Source organism: Eschrichtius robustus, chromosome 14 (genome assembly GCF_028021215.1).
Source record: "Eschrichtius robustus isolate mEscRob2 chromosome 14, mEscRob2.pri, whole genome shotgun sequence".
NCBI lineage: Eukaryota > Metazoa > Chordata > Mammalia > Artiodactyla > Eschrichtiidae > Eschrichtius > Eschrichtius robustus.
Window position 1 is genome coordinate 21,465,633 of NC_090837.1, and position 18,123 is coordinate 21,483,755.

The 18,123-nt window shown below is 49.7% G+C and overlaps 1 protein-coding gene across 1 annotated transcript; it reads left to right on the forward strand.

The window, feature by feature from the left end:
- The first annotated feature begins 8,079 nt into the window (after nucleotides 1–8,079).
- LOC137776308 (SEC14-like protein 3) lies at nucleotides 8,080–17,263 on the forward strand. The gene is given in 13 exon segments (XM_068562630.1): nucleotides 8,080–8,133; nucleotides 9,008–9,083; nucleotides 9,370–9,413; nucleotides 9,549–9,585; nucleotides 9,588–9,607; nucleotides 10,576–10,764; nucleotides 11,707–11,802; nucleotides 12,480–12,540; nucleotides 13,730–13,813; nucleotides 15,403–15,509; nucleotides 15,878–16,044; nucleotides 16,144–16,313; nucleotides 17,142–17,263. Coding segments are annotated over 13 exon segments (1,227 nt in total).
- Nucleotides 17,264–18,123: the final 860 nt, after the last annotated feature.

Genomic DNA, 18,123 nt, shown 5'->3' on the forward strand with positions numbered 1-18,123 from the left:
CTGAGGATGGCTATTATCAAACAACAGAAAATAGTAAGTATTGGTGAGGACGTGAAGAAACTGGAACCCTTGTGCATGGCTACTGGGAATGTAAAATTGTGCATCCACTATGTAAAACAATATGATAGTTCCACAAAACAATTGAACATAGAATTACCTTATGATCCAGAAATTCTACTTTTGGGTATATACCCAAAAGAACTGAAAGCAGGGACTTGAACAGATATTTGTATACCAATGTTCATAACAGTTTTATTCATAATAGTTAAAAGATGGAAACAACCGAAGTATCCATTAACAAATGAATGGATACGGACTTCCCTGGTGGTCCAGTGGTTAAGACTCCATGCTCCCAAGGCAGGGGGCATGGGTTCGATCCCTGGTCGGGGAACTAGGATCTCACATGTCACATGACGAGGCCAAAAAAAAGAAGAAAGAATAGATAAACAAAATGTGGGCTATTCATACAATGGAATATTATTTAGCCTTAAAAAGGAAGGAAATTCTGACATGTGCTACAGCATGAATGAAGCTGCATGACTTTAAACTAATCAAAATAAGCCACATGCAAATGGACAAATGTTGCATGATTGTACTTACAAGAAGTACCTAGAGTAGTCAAATTCATAGAGACAGAAAGTAGGATGGTGCTTGCCAGTGTTACTGGCCCTTTCTAGTCGGGCCCCAACAGGAGTCCCTCTACCTGGTGTCATTTGAGCCAAAAGATTGAGACCGAGTTTGGTTCAGAAGCAAAGGAAAGCTTCATTCTTTGATCAAAGAACGGAGAGGTGCGAGCTTGCTCTAGAGTACTCTCCATTAGGCCCTCCCCAATAGTCCCTCAGCGGGGCTGCTTTATAGGGCTCTCGTCAGTGGGAAGGGGCGGGGTTTTCACGGGTCTGGCGCAGGCGTGTTGCTCACGGCTCCAGATAGCCGTGCTGGGCGTAGCATCTCTGCACACAGCCCCCTGCCGCCATCTTGAACTGAGTGTTGCGTGCAGCACTTCTGCACGTGGCCCACCGAGCTGAGGTGTCCGTGCAGCCATTTTGCACCAGGAACTCTGGGCTGAAGTGCCGGGTGCACGGCCTCTGCAGGTGGCCCCCTGTGAGCGAGTGAAACTAGACTAAGCACAGAGGAAAAGAGGAAAAAAGGTTAGACTTTATTTTATTACCCAGATTCTATTTTTATTTCCCGAGAATTGTTCATGGGCTTTGCCGGTGACACCAGGGGCTTGGGGGGAGGGAGAAATGGGAAGTTACTGTTTAACGGGTACAGAGTTTCCGTTTGGCAAGATGAAAAGTCTGGAGATGGTTGCACAACGATGTGAATCTACTTAATGGCACTGAACTGTACTTTTTTTTTTTTTTAATTTTTATTTATTTATTTATTTTTGGCTGTGTTGGGTCTTCGTTTCTGTGCGAGGGCTTTCTCTAGTTGCGGCAAGTGGGGGCCACTCTTCATCGCGGTGCGCGGGCCTCTCACTATCGCTGCCTCTCTTGTTGCGGAGCACAGGCTCCAGACGCGCAGGCTCAGTAGTTGTGGCTCACAGGCCTAGTTGCTCTGCGGCATGTGGGATCTTCCCAGACCAGGGCTCGAACCCGTGTCCCCTGCATTGGCAGGCAGATTCTCAACCACTGCGCCACCAGGGAAGCCCTGAACTGTACTTTTAAAAATGTTAAATTTTATGTTAGGAATATTTTTAAAAAAATTTTTTAAAAAGTTAAAAAAACCAAAGACCTAAATGTAGGAGCTAAAACGTAAAACTCTAAAAAGAAAACATGGAGGTAAATCTGAAACAGGAAAGAAGGGAGCAGGGCACAACCTTTAAAAGAATGACTTAGCCATTGTGGATACGACATAAACTGGTTAGAACCGACTAGGCCCAAGATGGCAGAAGATTCGACTTCCAGTTGACCTTGAGCCTCGTTATGTGCTCATTGTAATACATTAGCATATGCTAAACAACATGCTCACAGGTGCCATGACAGTTCCAAGGCCAAAAAGTGGATGGTGGCCCAATTCCTGGAAATCTCCACCCCTTCTCCAAAATCATTGGAATAATCCTCCCACTCATTAGCCTATGAAATTTCCCAGACCATAAAAACTAACCACTGCATATTTCGGGGCCACTTTCAATCCTTTCTGTCTATGGAATGTGTATCTCCCAGGGCCACTCACCTTCTGAGATGGTCCACACTCTGTGTGGAGTGTGTGTCTCTTTTTTTCCTAATTAATTAATTTATTTATTTATTTATTTTGGCTGCGTTGGGTCTTTGTTGCTGCACGCGGGCTTTCTCTAGTTGTGGCAAGCGGGGGTTACTCTTCGTTGTGATGTGCAGGCTTCTCATTGCAGTGGCTTCTCTTGTTGCAGAGCACGGGCTCTAGGCTCATGGGCTTCAGTAGTTGTGGCACACGGGCTCAGTAGTTGTGGCTCACAGGCTCTAGAGCGCAGGCTCAGTAGTTGTGGCGCACGGGCTTAGTTGCTCCACGGCATGTGGGATATTCCCGGACCAGGGCTCGAACCCGTGTGCCTTGCATTGGCAGGCAGATTCTTAACCACTGTGCCACCAGGGAAGTCCCTGTGTGTCTCTTTTTGAATTACGGTTTTCTCTGGGTATATGCCCAGTAGTGGGATTGCTGGGTCATATGGTAATTCTATTTTTAGTTTTTTAAGGAACCTCCATACTGTTCTCCGTAGTGGCTGTATCAATTTACATTCCTACCAACAGTGCAAGAGGGTTCCTCTTTCTCCATGTGTCTCTCTCAATGAAACTACTTCTTACCTATTGCTTTGCCTCTCACTGAATTCCTTCTGCGCCGAGGCAAAGAGAATCTGAGCTTCATTAAGTCCTAAGACCAGGCGTGCGATTTCAGTTAAAAGACAAGTGGGTTTGAGTCCCAGCCCATGGGTTCAAGTCCCAATCTGAGTTTTAGCTGGGTTTGAATACCGTTTGAGGTGTGATTGAGTTCAAGTCCCAGTCTGATCTGAGTTGTGCTGTTTCGGCCAATCTGAGACCAGGTGTGAGGTTTCAAATCTACATGACCTTGGATTTGGCAATGCTTTCTTAGATATGACACCAAAAGTGTAAGCAATAAAAGAAAAAGTAGATAAGTCAGCCTTCATCAAAATTTAGAGCTTTTGTGTATCACAGGACACTGAAGAAAGTGAAAAGACAACCCACAGAATGGAAGAAGACATTTTCAAATTATATATCTGATAAGGGATTAAAATCCAGAATATATAGAGAATTCTTACAGGTCAACAATAAAAAGACAACCCAATTTAAAATTAGGTAAAGACATTTTAAAATTTTGAATAGATGTCTCTCCCAGAAGATATACAGATGGCCAATAAGCTCATGAAGAGATGCTCAAGAGCTTTAGTCATTAGAGAAATGCAATTCAAAACCACAATGAGATACCACGTGACACCCACTAGGATGGCTATAATAGCAAAATAAGAAAACAGAAAAGGAGCCCTCACACATTGTTAGGGAGTATATAAAATGATGCAGCCACTTTGGAAAACAGTTTGCCAGTTTCTCAAAAGGTTGAACATAGAATTACTATATGAGCCAGTAATTCCACTCCTAAAGATACACCCAAGAGAAGTGAAAACATGTTTTTACAAAAACTTGTACAAAAACTTTTCATAGCAGCATTATTCATAATAGCCAAAAAAGTGGAAATAACCCAAATGTCCATCAACTGATGAATGGGTAAACAAAATGTGGTATATTTATGCAAAAGAATATTATTCAGCCATAAAAAGGAATGACATACTGGTACCTGCTACAACATGGATGAACCTTGTATACATTATGCTAAGTTAAAGAAGCCAGTCACAAAAGATCACATACCGTATGATTCGCTTTCTATGAAATATCCAGAATAGGAAAATCTATAGAGTTGGAAAATAGCTTAGTAGTTGCCAGAGGCAAGAGCAGGGGTGCAGGAAATGAGGAATGACTGCTAAAGGGTACAGCGGTTTTCGGGGGTAATGAAAATGTCCTGCAATTAAGCAGTGGAGTTGGTTGCACAACTTTGTAAATATACTAAAAATCACTGAATTGTACACTTTAAGAATGGTGAACTTACGGTATGTGAATTATACCATATGTTAATTAAAAAAGGAGATGAAACTGCCGAAGGGTAAAAGAGGGAAGGCAGACCGTCCCAGGGCGCTGCTGAGATCACCACTGGGGCTCCAGCAAGGCACCCCTCCCCGCCTCCCACCCCCGCAATTCCCCTCTCCTCTCGGCCACCCCACCTCGTCTCACTGTGCCCTGAACCCCACTCCCACTTGCCTCGTCCCAGCCACGTTTGCCCCATGGTGAGGCTCCCTCACCCCCGGGGCCCCCTCTGTACTCACCCAGCTGGTTCTGGTAGGACAGCATTTCACATTTCCTAGTAACCAACCCCCAGAAAGGAGGGGTTCCTGGGTGTGGACTTGGTGGCCCCGTCTATCCCCCTGCAGTTGTTTGCTGGTGTCCTGGTTGTAGCCATGGTCCCCTGAGAGCCTGACAAACTAGGACTTGGAGAAGATGAAAACGGTGGGTGGGGGTGGGGGTGGGGGTGGTTCTCCTCTGCCGAGGCCTTTGTTTCAAGGGAGGGAAATGAATTCTCCTGGCCTCAAAATACCCTGCAGCCTGAGGTGGGTGGATCCAGGCTTCCTAACACAAGATGATGATCTTAGACCTTTTATCGAGCACTTACTATCTTCTAGGCACAGTGTTAAGCCCTCCGGGGGAAGGCACATCTGGGCAGTGGCTCCACTACAGGTTCCAGAGTCAGACAGGCTTGGGTTCAAATCCTGGCTTCCCATTTCCTGGCTGTGTGACTTCAGAAAAGTTTCTTTATCTCTCTGACCTTTCATATCTTTGACTGTAAAATGGAGATACCCCTACCTGTTTCCAAATGGTTTGATAACAATGTAATGTTCTCAGCACAGAGGAAATGCTCAACAAATGGGAGACTGTGAGTTCCGTGCAGGCAGGGACCCAATCCATCTTGTTTACTGTTAACATCCTCAGCTCTGCCCTCCGTGTGCTTTTCACTTGCGCACCTCCACACCTTGGCCCATGCCGTCCTCTCCACTTGGGATGCCTTTTCCTCTACCCCAATCTCCACTAATCGACATCCTCCCTTTCTTCAAGGTCTGGCTCAATGCCACCTACATCCCATTGGGGTGACTTCTGTGCCTGGGTCCTCTCCCCGATTAAGGTGGAAGCCCCCAGAGCTGAGACTGGGGGATGACCTCCAGTGTGACAGCAGAGTGGTTAATTGCATGGGCTTAGCTCTGGATAAGATACTTAACTTCTCTCTACCTCAGTTTGCTTGTCTGTAAAATGGGCTTAATAATGGTAGCTAATCCCACGGGGGCTCTGAGGTTTAAATGAGGTGATGCTTTTTTTTTTTTTTTTTTTTTGGCCTCACCGTGAGGCATGTGGGATCTTAGTTCCCCAACTAGGGATTGAACCTGCATCCCCTGCAGTGGAAGTGCAGAGTCTTAACCACTGGACCACCAGGGAAATCCCATTGTTTTCTTTTCTGTTTTTTTGGCTATGCTGTGTGGCATGCAGGATCTTAGTTCCCCAACCAGGGATCGAACCCGTGCCACCTGCATTGGGAGTGGGGAGTCTTAAGCATTGAACCACCAGGGAAGTCCCACAAGGTGATGCACTTAGAGTGGGGACTGGCATGTAATAAGCCTTCAATAAATGCAGTAGATCTGTGCTAATACGGTAGCCACAAGCCACACGGGGCAATCTATTATAAAATAAAATTAATCAAAATTTAATTTATTTAAAACTTGAGTTCCTCAGTCTCACTAACCACATTTCACATGTGACAACTGGCTACCAGTGATGTCCAATAGGACACAGCCCAGATACAGAACATTTCCATCACCGCATAAAGTTCCTCTATGGGGCTTCCCTGGTGGCGCAGTGGTTAAGAATTCACCTGCCAATTCAGGGGACACAGGTTCGAGCCCCGGTCCGGGAAGATCCCACATGCCACGGAGCAACTAAGCCCGTGCACTACAACTACTGAGCCTATGCTCTAGAGCCGGTGAGCCACAACTACTGAAGCCCACGCACCACAACTACTGAAGCCTGCGTGCCTAGAGCCTGTGCTCCACAAGAGAAGCCATTGCAATGAGAAGCCCGCGCACCGCAACAAAGAGTAGCCCCTGCTCACCACAACTAGAGAAAGTCCCCGCGCAGCAATGAAGACCCAATGCAGCCAAAAATAAATAAATAAATAAATAAATAAAAGTTCCATTAGATAGCACTATTGATGATGATAATGATGATAACGCTAATGATGCTGTGGACACACAGTATGTGCTCTGTGTCTATTTGTGGTCTGGGTCAGAAGAAGCACTTAGGGGTATCTCTGAAGGCTCAGAACTCCTGGGAGGACCCCAACTCCTCTTCCTGGCCCTCCCTGCCCAGCCTCTGATGTCCCCAGAGGTAACTGGGGCCCCTCACGTTAGAGGGATTAGGGTGAGAAAGGTGACTGGTGAGAAACAGGCAGGATTAGAGGCTAATGAGAGGGCAGTGGAGGAACCCAATCTCTGCATGCTGCCCACCTGGCAGGAAGTGGGTGTAGGTGGCAGCTGGGGGCTTTGCAGAAAGAGGCTGGAATGTGAAGTGGGGCGGGACCGGGGTGTGGAGAGGTACCTAACTGCTCCTGAGTGCACGTGGCAGGCACCCTGGATGGAGGGAGATCGCCAAAGACGGCCCCCCTTCTCCTTCTGGACCCAATTCTATCGGGCCCAGAGCAAGGAGGTGTCAGCACTAACCCACATCAGCGTAAAGAGGTCCCAAGACAGCCCAGGAGTGAGGACCAAGAATGCCCTGGGGGTAGGGGACCTGGGACAGCACTGGGAGGAGGGGCTTGAGTTAGCCCAGCTGTTGGGTCCGAGGCTAGACCAGGGGAAACTTTCAGCCCATGTGGACCCCCTCAAGGCCTGGAAGATGTGGCCATGTGGCTGTACTGTGGTCTCAAGCAGATGCACTCCTGGTTTCCTTATAGACAGTCATTGACAATGTGGCCTCTGCCCTCTTGGAGCTTCTGACAGCTGGAGAATCCCTTAGACGTGCATGACCCTTGACAGTCTATATCTCAAAGGACAGGGAAGCCTTCTGGGCTTCCCTCATCACCTGGCACAAGTGGTGGACGCCCCTCACTGATCAGATGTTTAAAATCCCAAGAAGCACCCATACCACCCCAAGGGCATCAACATGCCCCACCTCTCCCTTAGGACCCAGGGGATGCGAGGTCCTGGACAAGGACCCTTGTGTCCCCATGACCTCAGCGATGAGAAGGGAGGGAAGCAGGGTTGGGGGAGCTCAACCCTTCCCCGTATTGAAGGTGAGGGACCAGCACCACAGGATAGAATTTGAAAGACAGGAAAAGCAGCATCAGCCCTGTGGGAAAAAAAAACCTTTAGCAAGGACACCTTTCGAGTTCCATTTTTCTGCCCCAGCCTGTCTCCTCTTGAATATGGACATTTGTTGCAAAAAGACATGAGCCTCCCACCCCGACAAAGTGAATGAACTGTTTACTAGACTAAGTCCCTGACTCCTAGCCATCAGAGCAGGGTGAGGGTGACGTTTGCAGAACCATAGGTGCGGGGTCTCTTCCTTAGTGAGATGGGGAGACTGAGGGTCGGAGAGAAGGGGTGCCTGCAGGAAGCAGTCCTCACTCCCCCTGAAATCCCCCCTTCCCTGGAGGCCTGGGGAGCACTGAGGGGGGTTCTACAGGTACCTAGCCTGGACTCCCATGCCATGGGAAGCCAGCCTCATTTCCTCCCAGCCTCTTCCACCTGGCAGGGGACCTCTGACACGCCCTCCCATGCCTACCTGCCTCCCCCCACCCTAAACTATCCCAGAGCCAAGCACGGGACCTCACTTAATCCCAATTATGTAATGTGCAACCCAACAGTTGGCCAAGGAGGAGGTGCCTGGAGCCATGCCCAGGACGGGGGGCAAAAGGCTCCGCTTGGTCAGGACCACAGACCAGGCTTGGCCTCTGCCTGCAGTGGCCTCCACTCCTCCAGCCTCACCCAGCACCATGGGTGGCCGAGTCGGAGACCTGAGCCCCAAGCAGGCAGAGACCCTGGCCAAGGTGAGAGCCAGGGGAAAAGGGCTGAGAGGAGGAGGGAGGGCGGTGGCCGGAACACTGCCCCACTCTGTTGGCTCAGCATGTCCTTGACATTGTCTCTTTGCCATCACCTCACCCAGGGTCGGGTCTCCCAGTGCCCGGTGACATCAGCCCTGTCCAGGGCAGAGGTTGAGGGAACAGCACCACTTCCGGGCAATAGTGTGGGTGCCAGATCAAGCCTGACTTCTCATCCAGGAGCCAGACCCAGAGACCTTTACCTGACATGCCCCTCCCCATCTCCCCTTAGGTGGGAGCTGAAGATGCTGATGGTCTGCACTCTGACTGTGTTCCCTTTCACTCCCCAGGACCCTGAAAGATGACCTGTCTGTAAGAGCTGAGAGATGGAGTAGAGTGTGTTGTCATCCCCACGGTCAATGGGGAAGAGGATGGATAATCACTAACCATGTTTTTGTAGAAAATGGGATGGAAAAAAAGACAGAAGCCTTGGTGGGCTAACACATGAAAAGAACTAAGAATACATTCATACTCCAATCTACTTACCCACCCATCCACCCATTTATCTTTTCTTCCATCCATCCTCCTACTCCCACCCACCCGTCTATCTATCTACTCACACACCCATCTCTCCTTCTGTCCATCCACTATTCATTGATTTGTCCTTCCTTTTTTTCCCATCCATCCATCCATTCTTTCTTCTTTCTATTTACTCACCCATGTATCCTTCCTTCCATTCACCTACCCATCCATCCACCCACCCATCCTCCATCACTGTGGGCCAGACTGCACTGGAAGAGAAGGAGGCAAGACGAAAACAATCACTGAGTCTGGGGCCAAGGCTCAGTGTGAAAACCTCTTCAATCAACGTCTCTCTTCCCAGTTCCGAGAAAATGTCCAGGATGTGTTGCCTGCCCTGCCCAACCCAGATGACTGTTTCCTTCTGCGCTGGCTCTGAGGTGAGGGCAGAGGTGGGGGAGGTCAGGGTGAGGGGGCAGTGAGAGGGCCCTTGTCCCAGCTGCTCCAGAAGGACCCAAGGCTCTCAGGATCCGACCACACCATCTTGCTTCACATGTTCAGATGCAGGAGAGGGGAGGGGACAGGAAAGGGAAGTCCCACCCAGGCCCTCAGTGCCTTCCATAGCCCCCCACTGCCCTCCATAGCCCCCCACTGCCCAGGACCAGGGCAAGATGACTGCAAGGCAACCTCTTTCCCACCTCATGCCTTCTTTCCATCTTCTCACAGCTCAGAATTTTGACCTGCAGAAATCAGAGGCCATGTTCCACAAGGTGAGACCCATCCCCCTCCCTGGAAATTTGGCAAGGGGCTTTGTGGGGGCAATCCCTGCCTCCAGCCCCTACCTCCATCCCCTCCTCAGGGGTGCTGGGAGCCCAGTGAGATCTTACCACTCAACTCCCTTTCAGTACATGGAGTTCCGGAAGACCATGGACATTGACCACATACTGATTGGCAGCCCCCCGAGGTGAGCCAACACCCACACACCCCCCAGTCTCTTACAGACTTACCACCCGAGCAGTCTCTGGATCATCGGGACCATGAGTGGAGGGTAGCAAAGAGCATGAGTGTGCAGGCACCTCTCCTGTAATAATTATGAATATTTCCTGGGGGCTTATGAGGTCCAAGCCTGAGTTAAGACTTTATCTGCATGATCTCATTTAATCCTCACAACCCCATGAAGTGGGTACCGTTGTCCCCATTGTACACATGAGGACACTGAAGCCCAGCAGTGGTTAAGCAGCCCACCCAAAGTCCCACAGCCCCAAGGTGGAGCTGGGATTTGAGCTCAAGCTTGTCTGTCCTCCAAATCCAGGCTCTTCACCACCACAGTTAGCTCGTGGATCTGAGCTCTCACCCCTAGGGCCTTGGTGAAAGCATCCTGTCTAGGTGGGAAAGAAACTTAGCTCACCAAGAAGTTGGGGAGAAGAGTCCCACCACTGGCGTCTTAGTAAAGCAGTGGTCCTAGTTTCATTTGTGGAGCACAAGCTCTGAGTCAGGCACTGTGTGATCTTGGGGACTTTCCCCAACAGAGGAGGGGGAATGGGGCTCAGATAGGTGGCGTCACTTGCTCAAGGATGCACAGGAGGGAAGCAGTAGCATCTGTTTTTGAACCAGGTCTGTGACCTTCAGAATACATGTTCTTCATCACTAAGCCCAACTCCTTCCCATGGAAAGGGACACGGGAGACATTGGGGGCAGAACTAAGGAGCCCAGAGGCCTCAAGCAGGCACGGCTGAGACCTGCCTTGGCCATGTACCTGCTGTGAGCAAGACCCCCTCCTGCAAGCCCCTCAGTTTTCTCACCTGGACAGTAGTGCCGCCCTCCAGCAGAGAGACAGTGCTTGTACCACGGTGTGTGTTGGCTCAGGCAACCCACGGCAGCCTGGTCTGGGAGGTGCATGATGCCAAGTTTCGTGTGTTTGTCCATGCCCAGGTGATCCAGAAGTACATGCCTGGGGCCCTGTGTGGCTATGACCATGACGGCTGCCCTGTGTGGTATGACATCATCGGGCCACTTGACCCCAAGGGCCTGCTTTTCTCTGTCACCAAGCAGGACCTGCTCAAGACCAAGATGAGGGACTGTGAGTGCATCCTGCGCGAGTGTGACCTGCAGACAGAGCGGGTGAGGCTGCCAGGGGACGTGGTCCCAGGAACACCCCTGTGCTCTCTGCTGTCACAGTCAGAGGGCTCTGCGGTCAAACACCAGCTCTGCCGCTTCCCCGAGCTGGAAGAGTTTGCCATCTTGGAAAGTGGTAACTTTGGTGGTGGTAACTTTGCCACCTTGGAAAGTTACCTCACCTCTCTGAGCCTGTTTCCTCACCTATAGAACAGGGACAATAATAATGGTCGCAAAGATTAAATTAGATAATGCAAGTATATGGCTGGCATACAGGGCCTAATTCATATTTCTCAGAATGCTAGCTACTGTTATTCCCTCTGAGTCTTTGCCCCTGTTGTTCCTCTGTCTGGATAACCCGACCTCCAGCACACACACTTCCCTCCCACACTTCCTTGGCTCTCTCCTATCTATCTTTCAGGTCTCAAACTGTCACTTTCTCTGAGGCCCCCGTCTGGGTTAACGTGTGTTTCCACAGCTCCCATGTTGTCCAGCTCTCACTTCAGGACCATGGGGATCTGGTTGCTTGTCAGTCTCCCCAACCAGACTGTGAACGCTTTAAGGACAAGAACTCTGGATTATTGAGCTACATGCTATACTTTTAGTGTCTGGCTCAAAATAGGTGCTTAATAAATATTAGTTGGACAAATAGAGGGATGATTGGCTGAATAAACAGCAGTATGAAGGGATGGATGGGTGAACTGATGAGTGGGTGGGTCAATTAATGGATGGATGGATAGACATGATGGGTGGATGGATGATGAATGATGGGTGATGGATGATGGATGGATGGTGGATGGATGGGTGGTAAATGCATTCACTGTTTTGTCCACTCATTCATCTGAGGGCAGAGTAGGAATCTGGGAGAAGCCCTGAAGGGTCATGTGCTGGGGTCACCATCTCCCAAGTTCTGAGCCTGCACCCTGATCCTTGCTCTCATCCTCACAGCTGGGGAGGAAAATTGAGACCATCATGATGATATTTGACTGTGAAGGCCTGGGGCTGAAGCACTTCTGGAAACCCCTGGTGGAAGTGTACCAGGAGGTGGGGAAAGGCCCCTGGGCACCCCTGCTTGCTTTAACGACCAGCTTGGCCTGCTGTGACCTTGCTGCTCACTCAGAGCCAGGATCTGGTAAAAGGTGGTGGCCTTCCTGGGCCCCATCCCTGCAGCTCAGGACCCAAAGATATGTTCGCTGGAAGATACCACAGAACAGGCCTCAGGGACAACACTGTACTGAGACCATAGGGGCCAGCTTCAGACAAACCCCGCCCAGCCCTGTCATCCCTAGCTCTGTGACTCAGCCAAGTCACTTTATCCCTCCATGCTTCATTTTCCTCACTTACAAAATGGGGATACTGATTGCACTTCAAAGGGATGTAGGGATATTTCAGTGAGTTGTTACGTAAAGTGTATACACAAGTGCTTGGCAAATAGTGAACGTTTAATAAACAGTAAACGTTTTATTTACTATTACATAAATTATTATTATATACTACCGTTGCTATAACATTTGCTCTAAAAATGATTATTGTTATGTAATTACTATTAGGGTATGGTTGCAATAGTCTGGGGTGAGATTTCCTCCAGGGGCCATAGAGGTGATAGAAAGAAGGGAAACCCTCCACAGCCCTCTGAATCCTCCAGAGGGGAGGTTGCAAAGGGAATGGGGGTAGGAGAAGAAGAGGTGTGGGCTCTCATGGGGTCTTTCTTGGTTCCACAGTTCTTTGACCTCCTTGAAGAGAATTACCCAGAGACCCTGAAGTTCATGCTCATTGTGGAAGGTGTGTGGCAGGTGACTTCACTCCCCTGTGCCTCCAGTTCCTTATCTGCACCCTGGCGACAATACTAACACCTTTTTCCCTGGATAGCAGTGAGGCAGGTTGGTTGCTTGGCTGCATGCAAATCAGAGTGCCTGAAACAGAGTAACTTCTCCATAAATGGTAACTTCTATGGTTGGCTTTACTGCAAGAAGAGGCAGCTCCAACCTCAGTTCTTCCAGGAATCCCCCCTCACCTTTCCCACCCATGTTGATCTCTCCCTCCTCAAACTGCCTCTGGCACTGGCAGCTGGTGCAGCCCAGTCTGGCCTTTCCTGTCAACTGCTTTCTGGGGCCTCCAGTTGTCTTGTGTGTATTCATCCTGTTTTCCTTGGGTTGTCTGCTCCTTGAAGGCAGGGCCTCTGATTCTCCACTTCTGTTGTATCCCTCACAGGCCTGGGGCCAGGTGGAAACTCAGTAGGTATTTGGGTGGTTGTTGTTTGGGTGGGTGGGTGGATAGAAAGATGGATGTATGTTTGATGGTTGACTGGTTGATTCATTGCTTAGTTTGTTGTCTATTTGGCCAGTTTAGCTGGCTGGTTGACTGGTGGTTAGCTGGATATCTGGTTGTCTGGTTGGATAGTTGTTAGCTTGGTAGACTGACTGAGTGACTAGTTAGCATTTTGATTGCCTATGTGGGTGAGTGGCTAGTTGGCAGATTGGTTGGTTGGTTGGCTGATTTGTTGCTTGGCTGTATCTTGGATGGTTGATTGCTGGTTGTTTGAATGGTTGGCTGGTTGGTTATTTGAATGGTTGACTGACTGGAAAAGGCAGTTGGTTGGGCAGTTAGCTGGTTGTTTAATTATCTGATTGGTTTACTGATTGGCTGACATGTTGATTGGTTGTTTGACTATTTGGTAGGTTGGCTCTTTGATTGGTAGGCTGATTGATGGGTTGGTGAGAAGGTGAATTGATTGGCTATTTTTTGGCTGGTTTGCTGGCTGTTTGATACATTGAATGATTGATTGGGTGGTTGGTTAGTTGGCTGCTTGTTGTTTTAGTTGACCCGTTGGTTGGATGGTTTGTCAGATGCAGGGCATTGGAACTTGCCAAGGTAACTCATGATTCCTCCACATTGTTGGCTATGACTGTTATGGAGAGAGTGGCCCAGTGGAATTATCTTTTCCCCATTATACTTGCTTATATCTCTCCAGCCACCAAACTGTTCCCTGTGGGATACAACCTCATGAAGCCCTTCTTGAGTGAGGACACTCACAGGAAAATTATAGTGTTGGGAAATAAGTAATTCCAGCTCCATCGCCTAAGCTCTACGTATGAACTTTGGAGTAAGTTTGGTCCATCACCCTCTCCAGAGATCCACACATCGCCTAAAGTCAGAGGCTCCTCCTTCTCAAAGATGAAATGGGCCTTACACTATAGAGTCTATCCTGTTACCTCTGTCTTACTTCCTGCCATGCCTCTTTGGTGACTAAAGCCTCCACATCTTTCTCCTTATCAGTTTCAGTTTGGTTGCTAGTCAACCTCTGGGCTATGGGCATCAGTTTCTTTTCAACACTCATCACCTCAGTGCTTCTAAAGGCAGTTTGGGCTGAAGAGGATGAGGAAGAAGAGCAGGAAGAGGAGAAGTGATTCAGAGAAGGAATGCTCAGTAAGAAGGGACTGGATAAGTAAATAACAATGCATCCATTTGATGAATTATTGGGCAGCCATGAAAAGTGATTTGATGTCATGGGAAATGTCATTAAGTTAAAAGAAAAATAGATTATAAAGTGGTGTGGGTAGTATGGTCTTATTTTTATAAAAACAAGAATATATTTCTAGAAGGAAATACAACAAAATAATTTTGTGGTTAGCAAGAAATCAGGTGGTTTATAATTTTTTTTTATATTTCTGTACTTTCTAAACTTTCAGAATTACATGTATTACCTTTATAAGTGGGCAAAAAAAAATGTTTTAATGATAGAAAAAAAGAAATAGAGAAGAGAAATAGTTCTTAAACTCAACTGGTGACCCTGAGCTTGGAGGATAACATCTCATAATCAGAATGGTCAGATCATCAAATCAGGAGATCTGAGGATCCAGGGGGATGGGGATGAATCTAACAAATCCCTGTTTTCTCTCCCTTTCTGATACCTGAGTCTCTGCCTCTGCCTAGATCCACTGGGGTAGGGAGCTGGGTGGATCACAGGTAGCCCCCAAATCCTGGAGCAGTGTGGGTAACTGCCACACTCCAGACCCACGTCCAGGCCTCTGCCCCATTTGGTGGTGCACAGGGTTCTGTGCATTTGGCTGTGAGATGCCAGGCATTATGGTCTTTCTTCTCATCCCACTGGTATCTCCCATGGCCACAGCAGGGGATAACTTGAATTGGTTATAGGGCTGGGGCCATGGTGACACCCCAGGATCCAGAACACTTAGAGCTTTGCATAGGGCATGAAGAACAATAATGGGCATTATGATTGTGGTGATTAAGCAGCAGAGAGGAGGAGGTCCTTTCAAAGACCCAGGGCTGTCCCTCTCCACCCAGAGGTCTGACTTGTGTATGCCACTTGCACACAGTGTGGCCCCTGACATGGTCCTTGACCTCATTAGGCTCCTTGAAACAATTAAACAACTCTAATCTTGACTGCTCATGACTGGGAGACCCTCAAAAATGTGCAAACCCATCAGCCAGGGAAAAGATGTTTCTATAGCAACACAATGCTGGAAGACACTTCTGCAGCCTAAGGCCTGGGGGCCTAGGGAATGGGCCCTGGCAGCCTAGCTCCTGTAGGGCTTCTCCCCAAGGTCAGGTCCTCCTGGTAGGAGGGGGGCTGATGGGTCCCCTCCATGCTCAATAGTCACCCTTCAACCCCTCTCCCCACAGACAACTGGAAGGAAGGTTTGCTGAAACTCATCAGTCCTGAGGAACTGCCTGCCCAGTTTGGGGGGGCCCTGACCGACCCAGATGGGGGCCCCAAATACTTAACTAAGGTATGAAGAGCCCCAGAACAGGGGACGGTAGAGGAGTAGAGCTGGGTTCCTTTCTCACCCACTCATTCATTCCACAAATGGCTATGGAGAAACCCCTGTGAGCCAGGTATTGAGTTAGTCCCAGCCCTGCCCTAACAGAGCTCTCAGCAGCTGTGCAGGCAAACAAGAAATGGGGAAATTTTGACCCAGAGGGATGAGCTGGAAGGGGAAGTTTCCAGAAGAGGCCCTGATTGAGGATGGAGGGACACAGGAGGCTTCCCAGGGTTGGGGGGATGGGTAGGGGAGGACAGGATGAGCAGGATACTTCCAGGAGATGGGGAAATACCTCAGGCAGGAGAAACAGCATGAACAATGCAAGAGGGGGGGAGCAAGCCCATCTTGCTCTGTGTCTGCAAATCAACTATGGTGGGGAGATCCCCAAGTCCATGTACATGCGGGACCAGGTGAAGACTCAGTACGAACACTTGGTGCAGATCAGCCGCAGCTCCTCGCACCAGGTGGAGTACGAGATCCTGTTCCCAGGCTGTGTCCTCAGGTAAGGAACAGGCCACCGACCCACCCCTGGCTGGGCCCTAGCCCCTCAGGGACCCTTCAGCCTGAGCAGCGACCTGTTCCCCTCCTTCCCCCAACACAGGTGGCAGTTCTCATCGGACGGTGCAGACATCGGCTTCGGGGTTTTCCTAAAGACCAAGGTGGGGGAGTGGCAACGGGCTGGGGAGATGACGGAGGTGCAGCGCAGCCAGCGCTACAACGCCCACCTGGTGCCCGAGGATGGGAGCCTCACCTGCACGGAAGCTCGCGTCTGTACGTCTGCCCTGGCTGGGCCCCAGACCTGGAAGGTTGGAGCCACCTGTGCCATGGTTTATAGGAAGAAACAGAGGGGTAGTGACCACCCCCCCCATGGACATACACCCTAGGTCAGTGCCATTCATCCATACAGTCACTCATTCGGTCCATACTTGAGAGCACCTATCGTGTGCCAAGAGCCAGAGACAGAAGGGGTTGAGAGCACTCAGGCCGCAGGACACAGGCAAGGGACAATAGGGCAGTGACATTCCCCAGGAGGAAACTGGGGCTCTGAGAGGTAAATCAACTTGCCCAGAGCCACACAGCTGAGTGTGGTACCAGGGTCCCACTTCAGCCTCGTAGTAGCTGCATAACCCTGAGCAAAAGTCTTACTGAGCACAGGTTTGCTCACCTGTGAAGCAGAGGCTACAACTCCTACCTCTCGGGTGCCTGTAATGAGGCAGAAGGCATGCACAGGCCTCGCCCTGCACCCCACTTCATCAAGGGGCCTGGGAGGCCTCTGATGTGCCGAAATGCCCCCCTGGCACACCTGTCATGTGACTGTCCAGGTGTGGACACAATGGGAGGCAGTGGCTACTGTTCTCATTGCCAGTTGGTGCAACTAAAGCCAGGCTGGGCACATGCCAGGAGGAGGTCAGTTTCTGTTTACAGGCCCTGCTCAGGAATGGCAGTTCCCATGGGGAAGGGAACAGGAGTCGGGGGAACTTGGTCCAGCTTGGCAAACACAACAGGTGGGAACACAGCCCGTTCTCCCCCATGGCCAGGGCAGGGCGCAGGGAGTGTGAAGCCAGGCCAAACTACCCATCTGTCCATCTGTCCCCCCAGATGTCCTGCGCTTTGACAACACCTATAGCTTTGTCCACACCAAGAAGGTCAGCTACACAGTGTAGGTGCTGCTCCCGGATGAGGGCATGCAGAAATACGACAAGGAGCTCACCCCTGTCTAGGCAGCTCCCTCACTTCCCAGAGACCCCTGACCCTCTGCTTTCGGTCTATATATCCTACTCTTCCCCCAGAAATTGCTCAGTAGTCCTCTTGACTCTGTGACACTAGTAAGTAAAGAAAAGGCTGCCTTGGGGAAAATGCATATGCTGTGGTCAGATCAGGAAAGGTACGAGAGGCACAGCTTTGGAGAATGCCGAGGTTGCAGAAAAGGAAGAAGCAAGGGTAAAAACAAGTGGATGTCCCTGAAACCCAAAAAATAGCAAAACGAGTCTCCTAGCCTTTGTCCTCACTTCTGAGGCATTTGTGTGCTTGAATTTTTTCTCCATGAGTTATCAGCAACCTGGGTTGGAGATGTATCTAAATTCTTTTTACTGCTACTCCTTATATAGTATATGCTCAATATATACTTGTGAAGTTGAATGGAGGTAGGGAGCAAGTGATTCATGGGTGTGCAAGATAAGAAGTACTAGGGGAGATTTCAGCACCTCGGACAGGGACAGAGCCGTGGAGGGGGTGGACTCTCTTGGAGACCCAGGTGACCCAGCCCCCAGATCTATGGCAGTGGCTGCCCCCTTGGGTAGGTAGGAGCTGCCTAGAGAAGGCTTCGTCTGACTCAGAGCACACAGCTTCCCCAACCCATCTCTACCACCCTCGCCACCTTCCCTTGCAACTCACAGCTTATGTTTTAAGCAATTAAAGGCACTTTCCTAGAAGCAAAGGAAGTCACATCTGGCTCTAGCTGCTGCCTGGCGATAATAAAAAAAACCCACAGCTGTCATTCGGTGAGTGCTCTCTATGTACCAAACACAGTGCCAAGTGCTTTATGAGTTTAGCCCATTTCACTCTCACGCCTGCCCTGAGG